Here is a 25,330-nt window from a genome sequence, read left to right as displayed (position 1 = left end):
AGAAAACAGACCTGGCTAAAATAAACTCAGTTTTGTGTAATCAGGGTACCTACCTACTCTACTGTCCCATGATTCCCATATCTAAGAATGCTGTTCTTATCTGTTTTAGGAAAAATAGTAGGAAACAGTCAACTGGTCTGAGCAGCCTTATCAGAGCCACAATGAATTACAGCATTTGTTACTCTGTTACATGTTGAAGCAGCATGGCATTAGAGCCACATACACATCAATGTCAGTTGTGACATAGTCTCAAATTAGAAGAAACTATGCTTGCCATCAGTGATGTGGCAGAAGGCAATGGGAATTGCTACTGGTAATGGTTAATGTTCATTTCTTCCTGTTCCACTTTCTATAAACAAGGTAATGCCTATACAAGCTCATTACTGTAAACTGAGCACATTTAAATTGGCAGTAAAACCAGAGTATTTACTCTAGTGCACATATAAAGTGCCTCATCCAATGTTTTGGAAATGTTTCAAGTTTTGAAACCAAGCAGCTGGCAGCTTTACAAGCCAAACCTTACACTTAAATCACTCACTCTGGAAAGTTTTTTGGTGTCCCGTGTCAGGTAGTACCATTCAGCAGACATTCATTCCCCACCCCTTGGATTCTTTTGCAATAAATTTGCATTCATGGGGCTCTTATAACTGTTCCAGCACCACAGACTCCAATGGCTGTTGATTAAATGTATATATCCCGTGCATTTAATCTGACTTTCATTATGGCCACTTCATAAAAATGCCACAGACTGGACAAGTGATGACACATAGCAAGAACCTGGAACCCCTGCAAAGCCTCAGATTAGCTTTTTTTCTCTGTCTTTATTAATAGTGACCATTTTGTGGCCCAGCTCTAAATCAGCAAAAGTATTTGACAGCAAATGTTCCTATCTATGGATTATATATAACCCGTCCTAAACACCAGATGAAAAAGGGATAACCCCAGGAAAGGAAGGGCTGGCTTCCATGTAAATCATGTTACAAATTGGACAACACCCAGAGAGTTCATTGTTCAGCCTCAATTGTGAAGGGCCATTCCCATTTACTATTCCCCTAGAATCAATGTTAATTAAGGCAGACTGAGATCATAAATCAGTGCGGGAGTTTATAATGCAATTCAGCATTGAACATATATATTTAAATTAAAAGTAACTGATTAACCACAAGAGTTTTTCCAAAATTGGCTGAAGCAATTTCTTCACGTGAAGACATGTCACCTTCCGTTTTTGTGAAAAGGGGAAATGACAGAAATATCTTCTAAAAAGGTGAATTAAGGCTAGTAAATGACTCATGACACTAGTTATTGGGAGGAAGGGAGAAGCTGAAATGAAAGGAGGAAAGAAGAAAAAGAAAAGACAGTCATGTACAAAGGGGAACACCTTTGTTCTCACTCCCTTGAAGTTACTAATGTTTCCATGTTCACAAGTACTTATTATGAACCTACTGCATGGAAGACACTGTGCGAGGCACTGGAGATACAGAAATAAATAGAGTTAGATCTAGCTCTTGAAATGAGTGTTCAGCACTGCAGTGGAGAAGAACAACACAACAGCTCCAATGATATGATGTGGTAACAACATTCAAAAGTATTACTGAATACTTACTATGAATATGCTTTAAGGATAAGATAATTTATATTTTAATTTTATGAAACACTGCACTGGATAAGTAATTTGTGTGCCAAAGAGAAATCCAACCAAAGAGCCACGCCTGCCTGACAGAAGCCAACAGAACATCCTTCTAAGGAGAGCACTTGGGCTTCATCAAAGAAAGCACCAGATCGTCAAACCCTCAGCTGCAAAAGCAGGATTGTTTGATAAGTAAGTCCTTTTCCAAGAGCTGTGCTAACACAGCACATCTACACCGGCTCAGCTATGTCATGAAGACCAAAACATCCTGCAGAGATCGACAGAGAGGAATTCATTTTAACTCAAAGTATATGGACAATATACATTCATAAAATAATTCAGATGATTAACATGATTAGATAGCCACTGTTAACTGAGCATTTTCACTACTTCACTTAATCTATTTAACAAATCTATGATGTAGGTATTTTCCTTCCAGACGAGTGAACTAAGATTCATGTCCAAGTAAATACTGCAAATAACTCACAGGGCAAAAATTTGAACCTAAGTCTCCTGAAGTTAAGTATAGGGCTTTTTTATGCCTGTTAACATTACTGGTTTTTCCCCATTCTCTCTGCTAAACTATAACTTTAAGTTAAAGAGCTGTCTTCAGATAGGCCAAAGGCAGTAGAACTAACATAATTAGGAAATTTACTGAAAACCAAATGGATCAAGAGAATAATAATGAAAGTTAAATGTGAGTGCTTATATGTTCCAGGCACTGTTTCAGACACTTTACATGTAGTAACTCATTTAATCCTCAAAAATATCACATGAGGTAGGCAGTGTCATCATTCCCATTTCACAGATGAGGAAGTGGAAGCTCAGAGATGTAAAGGAATGCAGTAAAGGATGCAGTAGAACCGGGATCCAAAACTGAAGCAGTCTGGTACCTACCTGTATGCAACAGACTAGAGCTCTGGGGCAGTTTTCTTATTGCTGAATAACTTTTAAGTGGCCAAGTGAACTGTTTCAAAATAAATTATTTAAAGATGTTTCCTCCCAAGAGGTAGCTTCCTTCATAACTTGGTCCCAACCAATCTTTCTGGTCTCAGCTCTGGCCATTCCTCACTAAGGACCTAAGCCAAAATAAGATCCATAGCACACTACCATTTACATAAATGAAAACGAGACAAAATAATACTATTTCCCCATCAAGGATATATCTCTATCTAAACATAGCCTGGAATGGATGCTTGTGGGGAAAACAGGAGGAGTCCTGCACAGACCAGTTTCTTACAGCGTGCCATCTAATGAGGAGTGTAAGAATTTAAAATCTGTGGATCTAAGTTCCTCCCTAGTGACTAAAACCACACTTAATTCTAAATATGCTATGAACTTTTGTAAGGATCTTTCAATACAAATGTACTTTTTTACCTGATAAAACATTAGAATCTTAGTCATCCAAAACTCAGTTCAAATACGACCTCTTGATAAAGCCTTCCCAAATCCCTTCAGACAGAGCTAAATGCGGTCCTCTGGCTTCTACCTAGTATCGTAACATCCTACAATATTTTACCTCTGGTAAAAGGTATCTGTCCACTATTAAACTGTTCCATCCTCAAGGACAAATACTACGTCACTATGTCATCTTTATATTTGTATCTCCAGTACCTAGAAAAGGACAGTGAAATAGCAGTTGCTCTATAAAATGTTAGGTATGTGTATGTATCACATGAGAAAGAAGTACTTTCTTAAAACAAAAAGTAAAACAATATATGTTTTGAATTCCAGGACTCAAAATTCTTGCAACTCAAGAATCATTTTCATCTATCCAGGGAAGCTGATCCCTCAACTGACACTGAACAGCATCTCACTAACACCATATGCTTCCCACTCTTTCTTGTTGGAACTGAGGTTACGATAATCAACCTTCATCCAGAATACGGTTCTGGATACACACGGCGACCACTGACACGGTGGAGTTACTTACTTATCTAGGAAGGCTGCTGTACCACAGCACCCTGCCAGTGAACGTGGTTCAGAAGGAACTACTTTCCTCTGGGGCCTTGGGCCATAACACTGCAATTCTCTTGACTGATCAGACACCTACAGAACCAAACTGGAATTTCAGTCTCCTCCTTCGACCAATACCAATTATGTAGTGTGGCCATTTTATAGCTCATTACTTAGGCGGACTACACTTTGGGGCTATTTATAAGAGGATACTACTTTAAGAGTCCTATTTTCTTCCACAGTCAAAGAAGGAAGAATAGGTGAAGTGCTTGTATTCTGGTCCTGGTTTTGCACTAAATGTTCAGCAAGTCTCCCACCTTCCCCAGCCTTCTTACATCTAGGAGAACACCAGACTTCGTAACCAAAGACAGGCTCATCCATGGCACCTGTGATAGAAATCTTCCTCCCAGCCCCTTGACAGACATTCATAATTGACTGTGACACTTTCCAGTTGAACTCCTGAATACTTTTCAGCATGGCACATTAGAAAGCTACTACTAAATGAATGGAAGATCCATTTCTAAGGACTTCCTAGTTCGGATACTCTGCCTATCTGAGGTACACACGTGTGTCCACTAGTGGGCGCTCAATAAGAGAGTTTATCAGAGGTTCTGTGACTGCAGATTTGTCTTACTCCTCTAAGCGCATGCTGGTGTTTCATAACTACTTGAATAATAGTTAATATACCTCCATGCCCATAAAAGAGTCCATCCTCCAGGTTAAAAGTTACTTCCTTTTCCAATTATGTCTAATACTTGAATATGCAACTAATGTACTAGAAAGATGTCATTTGAAAAAAAGTAAATTTAGGTGGAAAAAAGTCCTGTAGCAAACATTTTTAAACTCATGCAAAGTGACCACCAAGAATAACTGGAAATAGCCCACTCACCCCCAACTGACTTTAGTTTCTTACTGTGAAATTATGCAGCATGCCAAGCTCATACTTTTGACATCCAAGTCTCATCAAAGCACTATTTTTAAAGCACTAATGAATTAACACCCTTTATTTTTTGGTCTAAATATAGTAGAGGCTGCTTTAATGAGGAAGAGAGATTCAAACAACCAAAAGGGCCTTACATACAACCTATACTAAAGGAAATTGCTATATTGTCAAAAAAGGAGTCCAATGACTGGCCCATGGTCATACAACCCGTTAGTGGCTGAATGGGGACTGGAATCCAATATCCTGATTTCTGGCCCAGGGCTTTTGCTAAATTTAAATTTTGTTTAGAAAGCAGATGTGATGGTTGACCAGGAAGTATAAACATCTCTTCCACAATGCCTCTTTAGAATGATGCAGCACAAGGAGTTTCGCTTGAGTCTTTTTTTCCTTCAGCACAATCAGCACAGGTGACGGCAAAATGCTCTTCCATTCCCTCTCCTGATGGCATGATGTGTCAGGGACACAACGGTGGTTTACCTTCCTACTGGACTCCATGCAGAGCTGAGGTCCTGGGACACTTTCTGCATTCTCCTCACCAGCAGAAGCAGGAACTTCTGCCAGAGGACAGCGGCCACATTACCGTAATCCTCAGATAGAAAATTATTTTCCCGAGGCTTCTTAAAGAAGAGTTTGTGCACTTTTACAACCACAGGGCTGTATCTGAGGGTCCAGAAAGGGGACTGCAAAACCTATCCCTATCCTAACGACTTCCCACAGAAAGGCTAGTTTTGGATATGCAGATGAAAAAGAAATGGCCAACCCTTGCCTGATTTAGGGGATGGTTACAAGTTCACTGCATCAAAACAATTCCTTTTTCATATGTTCCTTTCTCTGCCAAATCTAGGTATCAAAACAGGCATCAAAATGCCAGTCTTTATAAAATGGTCACACCTATGTGTCTCTCAGTTACTTCACCAGCTAAGGGAATTAAAAGTAAATTCATAATGGCAGTTTATTAGGGACATGCCACACAGGCAGTTGGACAAAACCTGTTGTACAATTTCCTCCTGTAATTATTTCATAGCATCCTAGAATTCTGGGAACCTGGTCAGGAAATGTCATCTATTTCCCCATCTCACAAATTTTATTCCCTTCCTGGTGGAATGCTTTTAAGAACTCTAAAAAGGACAATTCTCCATGAGTCTTCTGCCCAGAAATGTCCCTTCCCAAACCAGAAAGGAACAGACATCTCATGGCATTCAAGAGAAGTGGCCTGAAATATGAATGAAATATCTGGTTGTGTCCTTGACTTCAAACAGTGAAGATTATAAAGGCAGGCCAGTTCAAAATATTGGGTTGAATTTATATGATTTTTTTCAAAAGACACCCTCAGGATAACAACATAATATGCAAGTCTCTTCCCAGGACAAGTGCAGAGACTGAAGTTGCTTAATTAAATCAACAGTAATGGTTAAATGCCATGAGGGTCATGTCTCTGTATGTGAAAAGAAAAAAAGTAGGAAATTCACTGAGGACTGAGGTGACTAACCTTCCATGTACTTCTTTATCTTCCTTATAGCACAAACTAGAATGGAAGTACTAGAGTTGAAAGATCTCCAGTTAAAATCAACCTGCCTTTTACCACTTGTGTAAGCCTGAAGAAGTGAAGTGAAGTGAAAATTGATCAGTCATGTCCGACTCTTTGCAACCCCATGGAGTTCATACAGTCCATGGAATTCTCCAGGCCAGAATACTGGAGTGGGTGGCCTTTCCCTTCTCCAGGAGATCTTCCCAACCCAGGGATCGAACCCAGGTCTCCTGCATTGCTGGTGGATTCTTTACCAGGGGAGCCACAAGGGAAGCCCTGTGTAAGCCTGAGCCATCTCAAATAAGACTTTAAAACTCTTTGAGCTTTTTTTCCTTTCCAGAAAAAGCAGTAGGCCTCATCTTTGCAAGGCTGTACAATCAGGTGAGCTAAAATGTGAATGTGCCTAAGGCTTAGCTAGCTACAATGGAAGTTTTTCCCTTTCCTAAGTTCCTTGAAGAAAGGTCTCCCGGCAATATTTGGAGTCCGCCATGTTCTACAGGTTCTAACACACCATCTAACATGCAATCAGTATTCAGAAGATTTAATAAATCAAGTTACTGGGGAAAGAAGCAAAGGTGGGATAAGGAATTCAGACTGGCTGTCAACAGGAATTTGATTCTTTCACAAGCTGCTCTAATTTGTTTTATAAATCTCAGCAGTTTCTTGGCCACACAAGCCAAGCCATATCACTTGGCCACTTCTGCAGCAGGAGGATGATGGAGGACAAATCAGGCTGACCACACTTTCAGCCCACAGCAAAGTGGCCGTGACAACACAGAGAGGCTGCCTTGGATTTTCTAACTGTAGGATCTAAACCCCTGAGGAGTTCTCAAAGCAGCAGGTATTAATAGGAGTTAGGTGTAAAAAATTTCCTATCCTCAATGAATCTTTGACATAAAGCTGCCATGGTTTTATTTCAGTAATAAAAGGTTTTGTTTTTTTAATAGTAAATGCTTCAAATGATCTGTATTAAATCCTGCAGTACATTATGCTTTGGAGAGTTGAATTTTACTCGACTTGCCACTACACTGCTTTTGGTTCATCAACGGAGAGTACCAAATAGCAAATCAATAACCAGACTGATCTATTTATAGGAAAAAGTTCAATTTTAATTAAGAGTAGAAAGAAATAGTCTGAGGACTTGTCATGTTAGTTATCTCCTTTTACATGATTGCTTCTCCTGGCGTACTTCAAAGAGATTTCAGTCAATAGGGTACAGATAGCACTATCACTGAACTACATGAAATTAAATTTCTATTGTTATAAAAAATTATATTGACGATCACCTCAGGATACTACCTTGCAAAGCTGGTAGCCTTTGAATATTTTAATCTAAGGTAATAAAGGTATTTTTAACTTAAAGGAAAAAAATCCTGACCTTATTTACTTGCAATTAAGAGGCCCCCTATATAAAATAAAACAAGCAAATGTCCAGAACACTTATGGGGTGAGGTGAGAAGTTTCCTATTGAAATATCTAGGTAGTCAGAGCAAAAGTGGTTCTCCTGTCTTTGCTTTGCTTCACGCCAAAACATCTGGCTAAAAAGTGAAAAAACACCCAAATGGCATTGTATAGGAAAACACCTAGATGATTGATTACATTTTTCACTTTAAAGTCAATGTTTTGATATTATAAAGACATGGCCTTTGTTCAATAGGTGTAATCATTTACTGGCAAAAAGCACGGTTTTACGAAGACTGTTTTGACAAGGACCAGTTTATCAATCTTAATTTTAATCAATTAACAGTTTTAAATAATAGGCCCAATATTGTATGCCCTGAACCCCACTTATCCTGAGTCCTAGGCTGAAAGTCAGGAAAAAGGAAAAGTCTTCATTAGAAAAGACCGCAAACTACACCTTCAAAGTATGCAGAAAGAACAAGGTCAAAGAAATGAGAAACCAGAGGCAACATTTTTAAATAGCTTTAAAATGTTAATCTAAATTGATTGTGCCAGAGTATTTTAAAATAAATGCTATATGCCCAACATATTACACTAACACGCAATGATTACACAAATTGTGTTAATGCTGTAAACAGAAATAAGTTAGTACATTAGCAGAGTTAGGTAGCCAAGATCCATCCAGCTTCTCACATATCCATCTAACCTCAAGATCTGTTTCTGAAAGTAAAAGGACACTGATGAGAGTACAGAGACAAAAGATCATTAGTCACGTTCCCCAGAGAACAGTTCAGTTTGGGCAGCCTTCAGGACACAAGGCTAGAACCAAATGAACTGGGAGGTGAGGTATGGGGATGGGGGGTGGAGGTGGGGGGCTGCCTTCTTTCCCAGAATGAAGATACTTGGATCACTTAGAGGGCTCTGGGGGTAATTTCAAGAACCTGTGATACAAATTAGGGCAGACCTAAGTGTTCTAGTTGATTCAGGACCCCAAGGGTTATGGCAAGATTTCTCTTCCACACACCTAAACTGCCTAATTTCCCCACCCTCCCTTAGTAACACCACCAGGTTTGACTAGCACCTAGATTGAATCTCATGGAGGTTTTTTTGGTCACCTTAGGTGTCCTAAGATCAAATTCTGCCTCCCCACTGCTTTCAAACTATTTCTTTACGGATCAAATTTCTACATGTATAAAGACTGCTAAATGGTGTGACTTAGGTGTGTCATTTGATCTTTCTATGGCTCAATTTTCTCATCTCTAAAAGGAGAAAATCAGCTCATCCACTGGCTGGAAAGTATTGGGTGGCTGAAAACCTGATATAGTGCGCACTCAAATTTTTAACTGATTCTGAATGTAAATCATCAATTCAAGACAATTTATTAATGCTCTTAAAATGTTACTCTTTGTTCTGTGTTTATCTGTTCATTGATTCTTCTGTTACCAGTAAGAAAGACCCCTCTGTCAAACCATGAGACACACAGGACAAAAGGATGGGGAAAGAAGGTAAAGATGGTGAAGGTCATCCAGCACACTGACTGGTCAGAATTTCTGATTGAGACCCTTTCCAGATTCAGCCATGAAGACAGTCTAATGCTGGAATGTTCAAACACACTACTGAAGCCTGGCCCTGACAGGGTCTGAGCAGTGGTGTGAGACATATGCTGGGAGAAGAAACTTCAGGAAAGGCTTTAAGGCTTTCTGTCATCTTGAGAAAGCAGAATGTGACTTGATTTCTTTTTGTTTCTTCTTGGAAACAAATGTTCCTTTGCCTATCTTTCCTAGGTTTAATTAGTCTTCTGTCTTTCTCAGAATTCAGCCTGTTCATTTGCAAATGGAAGACATCAGAAAGGCTAGTGAGTATGGGTGTTGGGGTGGGAAGGAGACTGAAGTGTTTATTTTCAAAGCCACAGGGGTCCCCATTTGAAAAAGCATCCAGCTTATCTCAATGTTTTTGTTTGTATGATTTTGAATTAAAAGGTTGGAGCAATTCATTTAGGAGATTAAGCTGTCTTACAATGGGCCTAGTTGCCCTATTTATTTATTAGTATTGCTAGGGATAAAAAAAGGTATTTCTACTATACTCATTTTCATTATTCAAGTGCAACAATTTTAAAGGATTCCTTTGGTCTTTGATTTTATTGGCAAGTAGTTTTACATTAAAATGATATTTATTTGTTGGTCACAGATAAAAATCACAAGCCATGCATGTAACAGTTTAGGGTTGTCAACCTGTTAATATGAATTTCAGAAAGATAATGAATTAAATTTCAGTATAATAATGTCCCCAAATCATGGGGCATACTTGTATTTAAAAAGTATTCATTATTTATCAAAAATTCCAATTTAACTAGGTGCCCTGTATTTTACCTGGTGACCTTACCAGGTTTTCATGGATGTTGTACACATTCCAAGGATGAAAGCTGTTATTATTATTATGTATTCTATTTAAACTTGCTTCCTGAAGATCTAAAGTACTTCATCAGTCAGAATAATAATTCCCAGCTAATAAACAGATATACTGATACCTCAGGAAATCAACTAAATTCTGACTACAGACAGGATGAGACCTAGTTCTAACCACTAAAGCCCATTCCATTTATGGTAATTTTTCTCATTGAGAAAAAGTAAAACACAAAAGAGACAAATGATATCTTCAGTTGAATTAGAAATTAATGTCACAAACTACTACATTTAACAACCAATATCATCTTTCATTATGTTACAAAGCAAACATGCTGTGCAAAGAGGAGCTTGAAATGCCCCAGTGTATATCCTAAAGTTGAAGGGGTCTTTGAACCAATAAATGAGTTTTTTCTCCACAAGAGACTAAACATTTGCTTGTGATAGTAAACAAACAAAAAGCTGAATTTTATATTGCACAACTGTTTTCATGTGTCTGTTGATAAAAATAAATAAATAGTGCATAGTTACTAGGTTTTTTTTCTTTCCGTTAAAATATTTGTCCACAACTTAAACATCTAGCAAATATTTTCAAACATAATTATATCTATTTTGTACTTAAGTAATTAAAGTCTTCTCCTTTGTTCTTGGTCATTACAAATATACAGAAAGGTCTACCTGATGCCTTCCCTACCCTGAGAATTAAATTGTCATATTTGTAGTAATTCATTCCTAAAAGTCCTGAGTTAATAAAACAGGATGAACTAATGAGCCTAGTTGAGCATAGCTTATAGAGTCAGTTTCATTATCTTAAAGTCACATCTATATTTAGAAAGCAAGTTTTTTTTGTAGACCTAAAATCACCTTAATTTTTCTTTTCTTTCTTTTTTCTTTTTCAAAATAGTTACCATCCCAGAAAAGGGGTGGAGGGAGGAGACATCAAATGAAAAGCTCAAATTAACCTTCAATATTTGGTGAAGAAATTCTTTTTTGCTATTTACATAAAATATAAGAAAAATCTTGCTAAGATGTGATTTTGAAATAAATCTCATGTTGGGGTTAAGGCTTGCTAAGAAATGCCACTGAAAGCTGCCACTTGACCCGGAATTCCTCTACAAGAAAAACTAGCCACAACTACATGTGAGACTTATAAGAGAAACTGCCGGAATGTCAACTTCATTTGCAGCGGCCCCATATGGCCTGATCACTCTCCCTGGCATGATAAATCACTGGCAGAATCCTTACCTTCCTACGTTTGATCTCTGCTCAGCAAGATGTGGTTTTGATGTGAAGAACTCCAGATCTCTTGGGTCAGAGACAAATAGCAGTGGCACTGACCTGCAAAGTGCTAAGTCTCTATTAGACTCAAGTGAAAAGCCGTAAGCTCCTGACAAGTTCCCTCTCCACACAGTTTATCCGACCCACTGTGGTTTTCATGAGCTGAGGTTGACAGAGAAGTTGCCAAAATCCTTTGGCGGAAAAGTGCCAACAAGTCCTTTTTTCCTACCATCATTACCAAGTATTAAAATCAATGTTCCCTAAGACTTTAAGGAAGAATTCTCTTGGGAGTTACTAATCGAATTTCTAGTACTCTAAGTGTTCGTAAACACAACAATTTTTTATTTCCAGTGGATTTTTATGACACTGCTAATCACTCATTTATATAACTAGAGTCATTAACAGAGATTTCTATGGACTACTTTTTGGTAATTATAAGGACATCCTTGGGAAAATATTTTTTAAAACCACTGTTCTGAATGAAAACCCGGGGTCCCAGAAAGCCTGTAACTAGATGTACAAACAAGTTTGGTATTTTCCTTCTGATCTCATAATCCCAAATTGAGATCCAGGAAATTAAAGAGTTCTTAAGAGTCACGGTGGAATGAAAAAATCTTACAACTCATCTAGTCATGTTTGTAAGTACTAGGTGGGTTAGTAAATAGGCATCTGATTCTGTCCTATCACTTTATAAGTAATAAAAGTTAGGTCCAAGGAATTTAAGTAACTTAATCAGTATCACAAAGCATTTTTAGAGTCGAGTCTGGTATAGACGGAAGCACTCAATAAGTGATTGAGTAATTTGTTCCTTCAGTAATTCACTGTGTACACAAGCACACATCCCCGGCAAAGCTGGGACCAGAACACAGATCTTCTGGCGCACAGTCCTCCGCCTCGTCCACTACTCTACAGCACACCGAGGGGCTTCTACTTCAAAGAAAGGGACAAGTGGGTGGGAGTGGAGGAGGGATTTTTCCATGAGAGAGAGAGAGAGAGAGAAGGAGAGAGGGACTATGCGTATGTTTCCTGTAAAGAAAGAAAGCTATTTATTTCAAAACACTTTACCCTGGAATTCACTTTCTAGCCCCAGATTTTTGTCTATTAGTAACTTTGCAAATGGATCAGACAATGTTATTTTCTATTAACAGTATTCATCCATTTATGCATTTATTCAAACACAAAGATGTGTGGACCATACTTTGTGCCAAAGCTGCGATGATAACAGTTTTCATGAAAATTTGAATCCAAGAAGTAGCCTGGGCAATAAGCAATAGTTGGATCCCTTGATGTGACATTATCAAACACACAAGTTATATAGCAGGAATAATAAAGATCTGAAATAAATCTTAAAAAAAACACATGTGAAAGGTTTCTCCCTTTGTGTTCAGAAGTGATTTGTGACTATAAAAATAACAGGGAGAATCACTTCAAAAATTTTAAGACAAAAAAATGATGTGAGATTTTAGTTGGCTGTAATGATGAGTTCTGAGAAAGCAAAAAGTGTGCTATCATCTTAACAGCTGCATTATTTCAATAGCTATCCCACTACACTCTCACAATTAAAGACACTCATAAATAAGCCCTTCATTAGCTCTCTGTAGAACCAAGTCACTGACTTTACCAGTGTTCATAAAAGCAGAATGCTGGTTTCTATTTTAGCTAAATGTAGTTTATGCACTCATATTTGTACATATATGTCTATGCTTAATGTTGAGCAATCATCTCTCTCCTTAATTTGGATCATCAGGAGTTCCAAAAATCACTGCATTTTATGTACTTTTATTTCTTCTCTGTTGGAATTCCCAGTAATGATACCAGAATGTGGGCAAACCTCATTAGCCTTCCTGCTGTTTACAAGGCAGGATTTATGCTCAATGTGCTGAACACAATGACACATATCACTAAGTGGCTACAACTACCACCCAGGCTTTCGTCTGAGAAATTTTTCACAGGGTACAAATACCTATCAGCATGGAGAAACATGGAAGAGCAATTACAGCCAACACGTGTAGTCTTTTAAGAGTACCTAATAAATACCCATTTGTGAAGGTTAATTTAATGCAACCTAGGCTGTTATCTGGAATAGTATATGTCACCAATTCAATCCATTAAGTAATTACTAAATTCTCAAGAGGGCTCACAGAAGTCAAATGTGGTTATTCTAGGTTCATTGCTTCTGGTCTCCCTAGAGACCATTCAGGCCAACAGCTGGAAGAGCTGACTACAAAGGTTCCCAGGCACAACTAAGCATTTTTATGAAAACAGGTAAATGAGTCTAACCAAGGAATGAGGGTCATCAATGGCTTGTCTGAGAGGAATACTTTGAGAAGGAGAAGAGAAGCACAAGTGTGTAAAAAATTTTAAAGAAGATGAAAATGGTTAAGAAGGAAGGGGTGTCTGGCTGGGAAGTAGTGGATAAAGAGAAATGCTTTCTCTCTAAAAGTGAAGACAGAAGTCTGGAGACTATAACCTGGCTTAAGAGCAATAACTTGATAGTTGTTTCTTTAGATAGGATTTCTGAACCATTTGCAACAAAACATTAGTTGTGTATCCCAATCACTACCAACTTCTGTCACCGAAACTCTGTTGAAATTTGAAAACTGCACTTTATTTTTGTATTCTGCATCCCTGCTGATGTGACATGGAATAGATGGATCCAAACAAGTCATGTCTTAGTGAGAAATGGTTGCTCGTAAAAAGCAAGATACAACATATCCACCCAACTCTTTCTAAGTCAAGTGCCTCTCCCACACCATTTATAGTCAAGTAACACAAAATGATGGCTTATGCATAGTGGGAGAGAAAAATCTGAAAGACTGTGAAATATATTCACTTTCAACAGTCTCATTAATCCTCACTCCCAAGTGGATCTGAAATAACCATACCAAAGAAAAGCACTTTTTGACTGAAAAAACAAACAAGCAGGTGTTATTAAGGGCTGTGTGTGACTCAGCCAACCAGTGAGAATCCAAAAATACAATTCTTTCTCATAGCCTGTGGAATCACATCTACACAGGCGACTCATACCCCAAATGTGATCTTAATGTAAGGCAGAAATTGTGGCTGATGATAGCTATGGCAATACCAATTGGACTTAAGGTTGGGATTTATAGTCAGAGAACTGCGTTTGGGATTATCTTGTAAAACATTTAGCAGAGCTTTAGGCTAATAATTCAAATTTTTTTTTTTTTGGTCTTTGTTGTGGTTTTTGTGCTTGTTCTTGTTGTTATGAGGAGGGAAGGAAAAGGATTATTTGAGGCTTAGAAGAGCCACCTACAGCTACTGATCCTGGAAAAATTAATTAACATTAATATGCTTGATTGTACCACTTATAAAATGGGGATGTTAATAGAAAAGTCACATAAAAGGACTGCCACAATTATTAAAAGTAATCAATGTGAAAAGCACTTTGGAAACTGTAGTATTAATAATGAAAGGATAATATATGTTGATTAAAGTATTAATCAAAAGATAATTCATTGCTATTAGTAACTACCAGTGATAAAATATAACAAGTATTCACTCAACAAATACTTCCTAAGCATTTATACTGTAAGACATTAGAGGCTTCCACATACCAACATGAATAAAAGTTTATAATCTAGTACAGATTAAGAGAAAAGTACACAGAAAAATATAATACAAGGCAAAAATTGCACATTTTAGTAGCAGTACAAACAAGTAACAAGGACTTTCAGAGATCATATTCATACTAAAAAAATAAGTGTCGGGTCAACTCCATTAGATGTTACATAAGTAAAATGCCTAGAAGGACCAGATCCAGTTTTAAAGTTGGAGAATTTCATTCTTCGGTTGGTTCTTTAGAATTAGAGGCAAAAAAAAAAAAAAAAAAAGAATTAGAGGCACACATGCATGGATCAAATAACTTACGAAATCCAAATACAACGGTAAATGTATAACACCAGCTTTGAGTTTAAAACACAATGAAAAAAAAAACACAATGAGTTCAAATATTAACAAAAAATAAAGTGATGTTATTTTCAAGCCCAGCACGAAGGGATAATTTCTCCAAACTAACAGGATGAAGCACAGTACTGAATCAGTTAATCAAGAAAAAGATCTATGAGATGTTAGTTTTCATGTTATAGTAATTGTCACCTTTCCATTTTTCTCCAGTCCCAAACAGAAAAGGCATACAGTGAAGAATTATGGACCTCTTAATCTTAGTCCAAAATTGCAGAGAATAGGTTTAACTTCCTTTATACAGTAATATTGTTTGATTTTCCTCTATGTTATGTTGTTCATCCTTAACATTTATCTGTATCATTATATACAAATAGCAATTATAGATGAATTAAGACACAAATGCAAAAGGTAAAACTTGTAATAATAATAATAAACTTTCCGAAAACTATATAGAAGACTATCTTGAAAAACTTGGACTAAGTTTCTTAAAGAGCAAGTTCAAAATTACTAAGCATAATGGGAAAAAGACAGAAAATCCCTTTCTAATTATACCAAAAAAAGGAGAAGGAAGAATAAGCAGAAAGGGGAAGAAAATGTTCACAGAGTATGTAACTGTCAAAGGATTATAATCCAGTGTATATAAAAATTGCTACAAATCAGTAAAAACACACATATACAGAAACAGAAATGAGCAAATGATATAATAGCCAATTCACAAAGGTGGAAAGCCAAATGGCCAACAAACATATGAAAAGATGTTCAACCTCACAAGAAATCAATGAAATGCAAATTAAAACAGCAATGAGATAACATTTCACACTCAGCAGGTTGGCAAAATTCAGGAAGTATGGGAACTCCAAGTATAAGTGAGGATATAGAGCAATGGGGACTTTGATATACTGCTGATGGCAATGGAAACTAGTATAATGTGTTGGACAAATATTCGTCAATCCCTGATAAAGCTGTAGATATATCCATGAGTCAACAATATCACTCTAAGTATATATCCTAGAAAGTTTCTCACCCAGGCAGATAAGGATATATGCTTAAGAATGTTTACTGGAATAGCAAAATGCTGGCAGTATCTTACATGTTAATAGTAGAATAAATTTAAAATTGCGTATACTCAAAGAATGGAATACTATGCAACAATGACAATGAATGAATTACATGTATATCCAACAACACGAATGAATCTCGAAAACACCATGCTAAGCCAATAAAGCAAACTGCAAAGAATATACGGATGGGTTCAGTACAATCGCTCAGTCATGCCCGACTCTTTGCAACCCCATGGACAACAGCATGCCAGGCCTCCCTGTCCATCACCAACTCCCAGAGTTTACGAAAACTCATGTCCATTGAGTCGGTGAAGCCATCCAACCATCTCTTCCTCTGTTGTCCCCTTCTCCTCCTGCCTTCAATCTTCCCCAGCACCAGGGTCTTTTCCAATGAGTCAGTTCTTTGCATGAGGTTGCCAAAGTATTGGAGCTTCAACTTCAACATCAGTCCTTCTAGTGAATATTCAGCATTGATTTCCTTTAGGATGGACTGGTTGGATCTCCTTGTAGTCCAAGGGACTCTCAAGAGTCTTCTCCAACACCCCAGTTCAAAAACATCAATTCTTTGTTGGTCAACTTTCTTTATACATCCATACATGACTATTAGAAAAACCATAGTCTTGACTAGACAGACTTCTGTTGGCAAAGTAATGTCTCTGCTTTTTAATATGCTGTCTAGGTTGGTCATAACTTTGGCACGGTATGGTACCATTTATATTAAAAGGTTTACAATACAAGACAACAGTGCACATCATTTATAAATATGTATATGTGAACATATACCAGTGGGAAAGATAAATGCCAAATACCTCTGGGGAAGAAAGGAAAGGAGAGAGGGGATTGGGAGAAGTTCACAGGTGGAACATCAATGTATTTCTTCAAAAAGATTAGAAGCAAACAGTGCAAACAGTTAAAAATAAACAAACCTGTGTTAATGTATACACATCTGTTACATTGTCTACACTCTCCTGTATGACTGAAGTATCTGATCTCCTCTCAAGTACCTCTAAGAATACAAAGTGCTGCTGATGTGCTAAGCCTGAAACACCTTCTGAATCATCATGATACTTCAAGTGCATTCATGTCAAGAATTCAGCATCTTCTATCATGCACCATAGTTACTGGTGTGCATGTCCTCATCACACACGCAAGCAGGAATCCTCTCTAGCCTCTTTAGGACAATGCAAACATCTATGTATCTTTTCGTGCCAGACAGTGACTAACAATGCTTTGGACACATGAGGCTCAAATAAATGTCTGACGCATAAATCATGATAGGTAAATAAATTCAGGAAAGCAAAAGGGTGAGCTCTGGCTGCAGTTAAAAATAAAAATAACCCTGAGTAATGTAATTAGATAACCTTCCCTGTGAAAATCAAGTTATATTGGTTCATTGGTTATCAGACTCTCAAATATAGAGAATTCACTGGTTTCATGTTCAACCAACCAGTCTCATACTATTTCCTGATTTCCACCCAAAAAGGATTCAGTGAGGGAGTCCATTTTTCACACCTCATGAAATAAGACTTTATGTTATCCTCTGTTGATCTGTAGAGATAGTTCATAATTCTGTCTTCCCAGTCAAGGTCTTCTTACTTCCCCCTTTCTTAACCTCTAAGCCCTCAGTCCACATGTTTGGTGTTAGTCAATGATGGGGACTGCAGGAGGAGGGGAACAGGTGATTTCTGCCTCTTAGTGAGTTGATTAAATTCACACTACTTTGGCAGATCTACTCACCTGGAGGTAGGCTCCATCCTTTCTGTGGGAAGAGACATATTGCTTATACCATTTTTTGACCAATCTTAATCTCTTAGAAATCCCTAGAAATGACCTGGGGCAAAATCCTAAGAGGCACTGGAGTTGAAATCCAATGACAGGTTAGAAAAACTAAAATCATATAGAAGAAAGTGTATAAAATATAATCTTTAATTATTTTTACTTTTTCTGTATAATTTATAATCAATATTGGAAACTGTTTTGGTACCCATGATACCCTCAATTCTGTCTAAATAAGGTGTTTTCCACTTTCAACTGGACAATAGGTTTTATCTTTCCAGAGATCTAGAAGTAAAGAAATTGCAACTCTGGCTCTCCAAAGGTCAGACTGTGGTAAGGAAAAAAAACAGCAGATATCTACTTCTGGAGGCAACAGAGCTGAACTGTAGTAAAAGGTAAGTTTCCTTCTATAATAAAAAATTGGAATGTTCACTCACAGACATTCTAATTTTTAACCACATTCTACAAAATTCAATAAACCCCTGTGTTTAGCCCCAGGCTAGTTTGTTGTGAGCCCAGCTAAAGTCTAGATGGTGAAAGCACTTGATTATTATTCCAACTGGAATTTTCAAAGGCTGGAAGTGTTTTCAAATTATGTGATAAAACAGAAAGTTGTTGTAAATAAACCATTAAGATTTGAAAGGGAAACAATTTAAACAAAACTCTACCATCTTACAAGCAGACAAACTAGCAATAGAAAAATGCCAGAGATAAGAAATTAACAATTTGGGTTATCTCATATATCTGAAAGGTAAAATGGAATAAAGCTCAAAGACATGTCTGAAAAGGCAATTAAAAATCAACCAAGGTGACATTATGGCAATCATTTCTATGCATTGGTTTGGTGTCTAAGGGGAAATGACTGCCTTTGAAATTAATTGTCACAGTTTTAGGAAGACTTTCAAAATAGTCACTATGTGGTGCTTTTATTATATGGGGGGTGAAGTGCCCCCAAACTGAGAAATCAGGACCACTGAAAGGTTCTTTAATTTTAAATTATATAAACTAAGATTATTTTCCATTTCAAAAGGCATCACCTTCTGAGAATGTCCTCCTATGCTGTCATACTTCCCAGATTTATGCACCAACAATTTGACATGATCTTTCTTTAAGCTACTCAAAACACCAAAAATGACTCTTTGTCATCCGACATTCAGGACTGGGTAGAAAAGGCATATTGTTGCAGAGTTTCGGCACACGTGTCAGATAACTAATTTGATTACTAAAATCCTGGCTGGAAAGTGTTTGATTCAGTAACTTTTTAGTAAAGAGAAGTCCTTGACAGGAAAACCTTCAAGGGGTCCCATTTGATAAAAATCCAGTGTAAACATAGAATGATTCCACAGCTACCGAGAATATTAAACCCTTATGACTAATTAGTAAACAATGGACTGTTTCAGAAAACATCTATTGACTATACAGTTCCAATCTTCCTTAAAATGGACATGCATCAATTTGAAGCAAAAATATATTCATCACTTCCCAAAAATGAAATGGAACTAGACTTTGGCTGACTGTCATTATATGCCACTTACTTTTATATACTTGCTCAGTCCTGACAACAACCATCATGTGAGGTAGGTACTACTATTACCTCAGTTTTGACAGATGCAGAAATTGACTCTCAGTGAAGAAACTCCCTGAGAGGAGATACCGTTCATATCTTGTTTACTATTCCATCCCCAGAATCTGGCACCATATTTGGCGTTATGTAGTGAATAAATGTTAAATGTGCACAGCACTAAGAATTACAAATCTGACCTAGATTTTAACAAAGGCCTATTTTTAACTGAGAGCCTTTTTTTTTTCTAAGTAAGTCAAGGGCTTATAAACTTAATGTGGGTCATACAGTTCTGTTCTAACTACCTGACTCTGCCATTATAGTAACAGCCACAGACAATATGTAAATGAATGGTTGTGGGTGTGTTCCAATAAAACTTTATTTACAAAATTAAGCCGAAAGTCTGTAGTGTGCTGACCCCAACAAGCTGTCACTAACTAAAAGATAAAAAAAAACAGACATCAATATTTGTATTCCATTATCCAACTGAGAAAGACCTGAGAGAAAACTGTGTATGTTGATATTTGAGATATTTTTGTTTTGGTCATGGATTGATCATCAGGTTAATCATCGTCTAACATGAAAGAGAACTCACTATGCACGCCTGGCTTCTCTCAAGCCAGGCTGCAAGAAAATCAGACCTCACAGAACACATTCCTCAGAAGGCTTTTTATCCTCATAAAGAAAACCTATAATTTCTCTTTTTATAGAATAAAGACAAAAGCACTTCAGCAAATGATTCCATATGATTCCTACCTATTTAACAGAAGGCATCAGGCAGAACCCAGAAAACTTACCTAATTCAAGTCCTACAATGAAGTTGTTTAGCTTCCCTGGATTAAATGGAGATGATACAAACATGAGAAAGCTGTCCAACTATGAAAAAGTATATTTTTGAAAACCTGAGGTCTCCTATAAACATGAAATTTGATTAACAACTTAATATCAAGAAGACAATCTTGATTAGAGGTTTAGAAATAACCAAACCTTAAAGAGATAATCCCTGGGATAGATAAGAACCCTCCCCTAGACCTAAAATAACCCCCTACAAACTCATAGAAAGAGCAAAAATAGTAATTTAAAGTCAGAAAATCAGAGGTCACAAAAAAGTTCCTTCTTAAGAGGAGGTGACCAGTTCATATTTTCTCCAAGTTTCCAGCAGAAGCAACACATAAAAATAAAGATTTAAACTTTTTCTCAAAAATAAAAAAAGTATGAGACTGTTAGCAAAAGCAAAGTGTATGGTGAGGCAAGCTCTATCAGTTTTTCCTAAGTCAAGGCCAAGGTCTTCCTTATCAATTATTCCTATTTCTTCCTACTCTGTGTCCTTCAAAAGGTTTTGCGTGGATCTAAGGTACATATGAAAATGGTAGGTAAGCTGTTAGGCTCCATCACAATGTAAGTGGCATTATAAATGTTATCATTGTTATTATTATATCAATCTACTGAACTACTGCCATGCTGATAACCAAAATTTGGCATTCCATCTTTCTAAAAAGACCCTAAGCTCCTAGGAGTTTGATGCTTCTTCCAGAGCCCAACCAGTGTAATGAAAAGCACTATTACAGGAAGACAGCCACCTAAAAATTCTTTGAAATGAATTGAAATTGATCCCAGAAAACAGTAGATGTTCAAGAAAAGGTTGCTAAATGAATAAATAAAAGAATAAATAATAGTTGCCCAATGCACATTAGCTCTAATTTTCAGTTTATTGCCTTCTACTTTTTTTCTCTTCTAGTTCAGTGGGTCAGGTTCTCCATAACCCTCTTCTTCCCTATGTCCTAGCTCTCCACCATATCAAATCCTGAAGGAAAATAAAACTACTACTAAAACAAAACACTACTCTTTATGGTAGTGTTCGTTATGGGCATAAACTTTCATTGAAAAAGTGATCAACAGAGAGACGGCACAATGATTGTGTGTGTGTGTGTAGTGGGGAGTTGGGGGAAGGAGGGACTAGTAGAGCCAGAAAATATGACAGAGACAATAGAGAACGTAGGGGTGGGATATGGTCCAAAAATTTCCAAAGATCTGGGAATCTGGAAGAGATCTCCCCTGAAGTTAGGGGCAGTCAGCAAAGTGCAAGCCTTGATTTTATCATGTGTATACTCCTACAATATATTGAAATATACAAAAAATTTAACAATCAGACAGATCAAACAGGAACAATTCAGAAAAATCTTTAATCCATAAAGGCACAGCTAAAAACAACCACACTCGCTTCTGTGCAAGCCGTTAAGCAATCTTCTTAGGATACAAGGAAAAGAGTGCACATTTTCCTGGCCCCAAAGTGGTCCCTTTGCTACCTCATGTTGGTGGAGTTATGTCTTTCTTGACTAACAGTCTGCAGTTCTTTTATTTTAACATATTCCTTTAAAAAGAATCAATTTTAAAACTTATTGGGGGTCTAGTTGGGACCCCCAATAAAATTGGACCCCCAATTTTATTTCTATTTAGGGAAATAAAATTAGACATATTCCAAAAATGGTACTATTGATCATTAGTCCTAAATGGGTGTTGGAATTTCAGAGAGATAGACTCATTTTAAAAATTAGATGTAATTGCCTGAGAGTCAATACAAAACCACGAGTTTAGCCCTTTCAGCATTCTAGGGGATTGAACTTTAATTTTGGAGCATTTTCACTGGATAGACAACAGCAGTAACTTTTATTTCTTATGGTCTCCTTTACTCCCCTTTTATAAAAAATGTAAAATACTTTTAGAAGAAAGAAATGGTGAAAAATATTTTAAAAAATAACATCACAAGTGCAAGTTTTCTGAACGCATGGTACTTAAAATTATCAAAATATAACCATTTACATATAAGTTTGACTCTACTGGTCCCCAGATAATATTTTAGAATCCTATTGTTATATATCCTTCACTAAAATTATTCATTTAACAAGACAAAAATTATTAAGGATCCATCTATATTTATCTGGTACCATTTTCTGACATAAATACTGTATTTCTTTCCTATGTGTTATTCAACAAGCTCTCTAGCATAGTAATATTTTAGCTATTGCCCTTTTAAAAATTCCTAATGAATGTGGTATCACTATTCTAAAGGACCAACTATTGCACCTTGTTCATTCTTCTGCTTAAAATCACTAATATAATTTCCCTCACTTCTGATTAGTGAGTTTTTTAAAAACTCATTATTTTCCATTTAAGTAAAAAATCATGGCCCAGTACCCTCGGCTATCAAAAGAGCAGTTTGTGCTCTCCGTGTTAAAGATGCTGCTTGCCCATACCACTTGTCTCAGAAAATTCAGAAGTCTCACTAAAGGGCCAAGGAGCAAAGCTGCTGGGAATGTTCACAGATACCTGATTTTACAAAATTTTGTGAAAAGAGCTTGCCTTTAGTTTAGTATTGCTCAATGTTTATGAGGGTTGTTTGTCAAACCTAAAATAAGGTGCCTCCTCCCCACAAATTAAAGAATCAAGTTACGATCCATTATTTCATTTCTGATTGTTTTTCTTTGTAATAAGTGGGAAAGTGGATACTGGATAAAAGTCTCCCCTGAGCTAAAGGACTCCACATTAAAGGCTTCAATTAGCTATAAATCAGTTGTCTTTCCTACTGGGGCACAACAAGAGAAAAAAGGAAGCGGGGGTTGTCACAGAAAAAGAGAGCTGGAAAAGCTTCCAAATTAAATTCCTAGTTACCTACTGCAAACCTAAAACTCCACTCAGGGGCTGTGAGGAAAATTCAATCCAAAGTCAGTCTAAAATCAAACCCTCCCAAATCTGAGGTCCCCTCTCCAGCACAGCTCTTGGATCCAGAAACCTTTTAAAGAGAACCTGAAGAGGTTAGGGACCCTCATAAAACAAAACTCTTACGCTATAGGCTTTCCTTGCTTGTTCCTAAACCCGGAGAAGTACCACACATTGGCACCATTGTTATGCAAACAATGCCTAAATGGTTGTAACCATTAACGACCTCTCATTAAAAAGGCTTTCAAAAATTTGTCACACCATCTAAAAGCTAACAGGTACATTAAATCCATCTAAATTGGCATTCAAAACACGAGCCACCCTGGTTTTTATCTTAAAATTCAGCGGGTAAAATTTCAATATTCTGATGGTTTTTTAAAAATATTTTTCTTTCAATCCTTAAGACAAAACCAAACAATTCGTTCCTGGACAAAATTTAGTTTATCTCGTAATAAGCATGATGGAAAACAACTTTAACCGTGTTGCGTGTGAGTAGTATGCGTTTAGGTTGAATGGGCGATGTCTGGAGTAGAAATCAACAGAAAGGAATAGAAAATCAAGACAACTGTAAAAGGAACTCCAAGAAACATTATTTTAAATTGCATCTATTTCTCTCTCTCACCCCAATGGCATAACATAACCTTTCCTGTATGTGTAATCAATACATTTATTCTATGTCCAATTTGTGTAAGTAAATTCTATTTACATTAAGGTAGCCCTACAAACGCATTTCCTTATGTTGTGGTGCAACAAAAAATAATTCCTGCTTGGGTAACCCGAGATGTCAGAGTTCGTTATAAAAAGCAATTTTTTTTTTTTTCAGGTCAAAAGCGAACCAGTTAATATGCACGAATTTAAAGACTTCTCAAGTTTTCCAGGAAAACGGCCACTTCCTACAAAATTCGAATAAAACGCTGATATTGAATCTACTGTACTCAGAGGCCAGGTTTCCATGAAATCTGCAAAGGCGGCCGCAGCGCTGTGAGCCTGGACGATCCTACGCGACAGCCGCTGGCCGGAACCCCGCTAGGGCTGCGGGGTACCCGAGACGGTCCCCTGAAGGTGGACGGCCGAGAAGAGACGGCCAGGCTGCTCGGCCAATCCGGCGGGGAACCCTTCGAGGAGTGGAAGCGGTGCCGACGCCTCCTCCGCAGCAGTCGGGGCCCGGAGAAACGGACGAGGCGGCAGCGGCGGACGCGGTTTGGGAAGCAGCCGTTGACGGCGACTCCCAGCGCCGCGCGGCAGGCTGGCGGAGGCCAGTCCCCGACGCGTCCCAAGACCCCGGCGGGACTTGAGCAACCCCAACGCCGAGGACCGGGTGTCCCTCTGCTGCGCGAGCTCGACGGCCTGGCCCGGGAGACCCCAGCCCCACACCCCGACACGCCGCCCTCACCCTCTAACAGACCACGGAGAGGAAGGAAGGTTCTAGAAAGTCTCCGTGGACGGCCGGCCCCCCGCGGCGCCTTACCTTGGTGTACTTGATCTCGAGGTTGGGCGTGGGCGACGGCAGGAGGTGCAGGGACGCCATGAGGGCGGCGGGGTCGGCCTTCACCTCGCCGGGCATCTCGATCTCACTGGAAGTCATGGGGGCGGGCCGAGGTCTCGCTCGCCCGCGGCGTGGGCAGTGCGGGCTGTGCGCGCGGTCCGAGAGCCGGGGGCGCGCTCGCCTGTATATAGGCAGGTGTCAAGCTGGGGCTCTTCTTATTGGACGTGAGGGCCGAGGCGCGGGGGGCTGGTCCATCCTACCTAGGACGCCCCGGCGCAGCCCCGATTTACATAAAGCCCGCCGCCCAGCGCCGCGCGACTCAGACGCTTGAGACCCACGGTCAAGTGCGCCCGCCGCCCCCCCTCGCCCTGAGCACCCGCAACCGCGGGGACCGGCCCACGCGGCCGCCGCAGTCCTCGACGGCGGGAGCGCAAACCTAAGCCGCGGCCGCTCGGGGATCAGCCGCCGGGACTGGCCGCGCTCCGGCCGGGGCAGCGTCGGCGGGAAGGACACCTTGGCCGATGTCGGGCGCCCGTCCCGGCCCTGGAAGCGGAGCGGGGACCGGAGCGGGCCGGCGCTCACTCGGGATGCGGTGTCGGTGGGAGAAGCCCGGGCCCTGAGGGGTCCGGCCAAGGAAGGGGCAACCGACGCTGCAGCCGGCGCAGAG

At 38.7% G+C, this 25,330-nt stretch overlaps 1 protein-coding gene across 2 annotated transcripts in view; it reads right to left on the bottom strand.

Annotated features, from left to right (window-relative positions):
• The window catches only part of ALDH1A2 (aldehyde dehydrogenase 1 family member A2), a 127,797-nt gene that overhangs the window by 77,442 nt on the left and 25,025 nt on the right, over positions 1–25,330 (bottom strand). The window contains exon 1 of one of the 2 annotated variants that reach the window (XM_020906161.2): positions 24,646–24,851. The exons of the other annotated variant lie outside the window; for it this stretch is intronic. Coding sequence (XP_020761820.1) covers positions 24,646–24,762 — 117 coding nt within the window. The 5' untranslated portion in view covers positions 24,763–24,851. Of the gene's footprint in view, positions 1–24,645; positions 24,852–25,330 lie in introns of those variants that run through there. 2 annotated transcript variants of the gene reach the window in all.

The sequence above is a fragment of the Odocoileus virginianus genome, chromosome 6, assembly GCF_023699985.2.
Source record: "Odocoileus virginianus isolate 20LAN1187 ecotype Illinois chromosome 6, Ovbor_1.2, whole genome shotgun sequence".
Lineage (NCBI taxonomy): Eukaryota > Metazoa > Chordata > Mammalia > Artiodactyla > Cervidae > Odocoileus > Odocoileus virginianus.
Note: the sequence above shows the minus strand (reverse complement) of the source record. Positions and strands in the feature narration are given on the sequence as shown.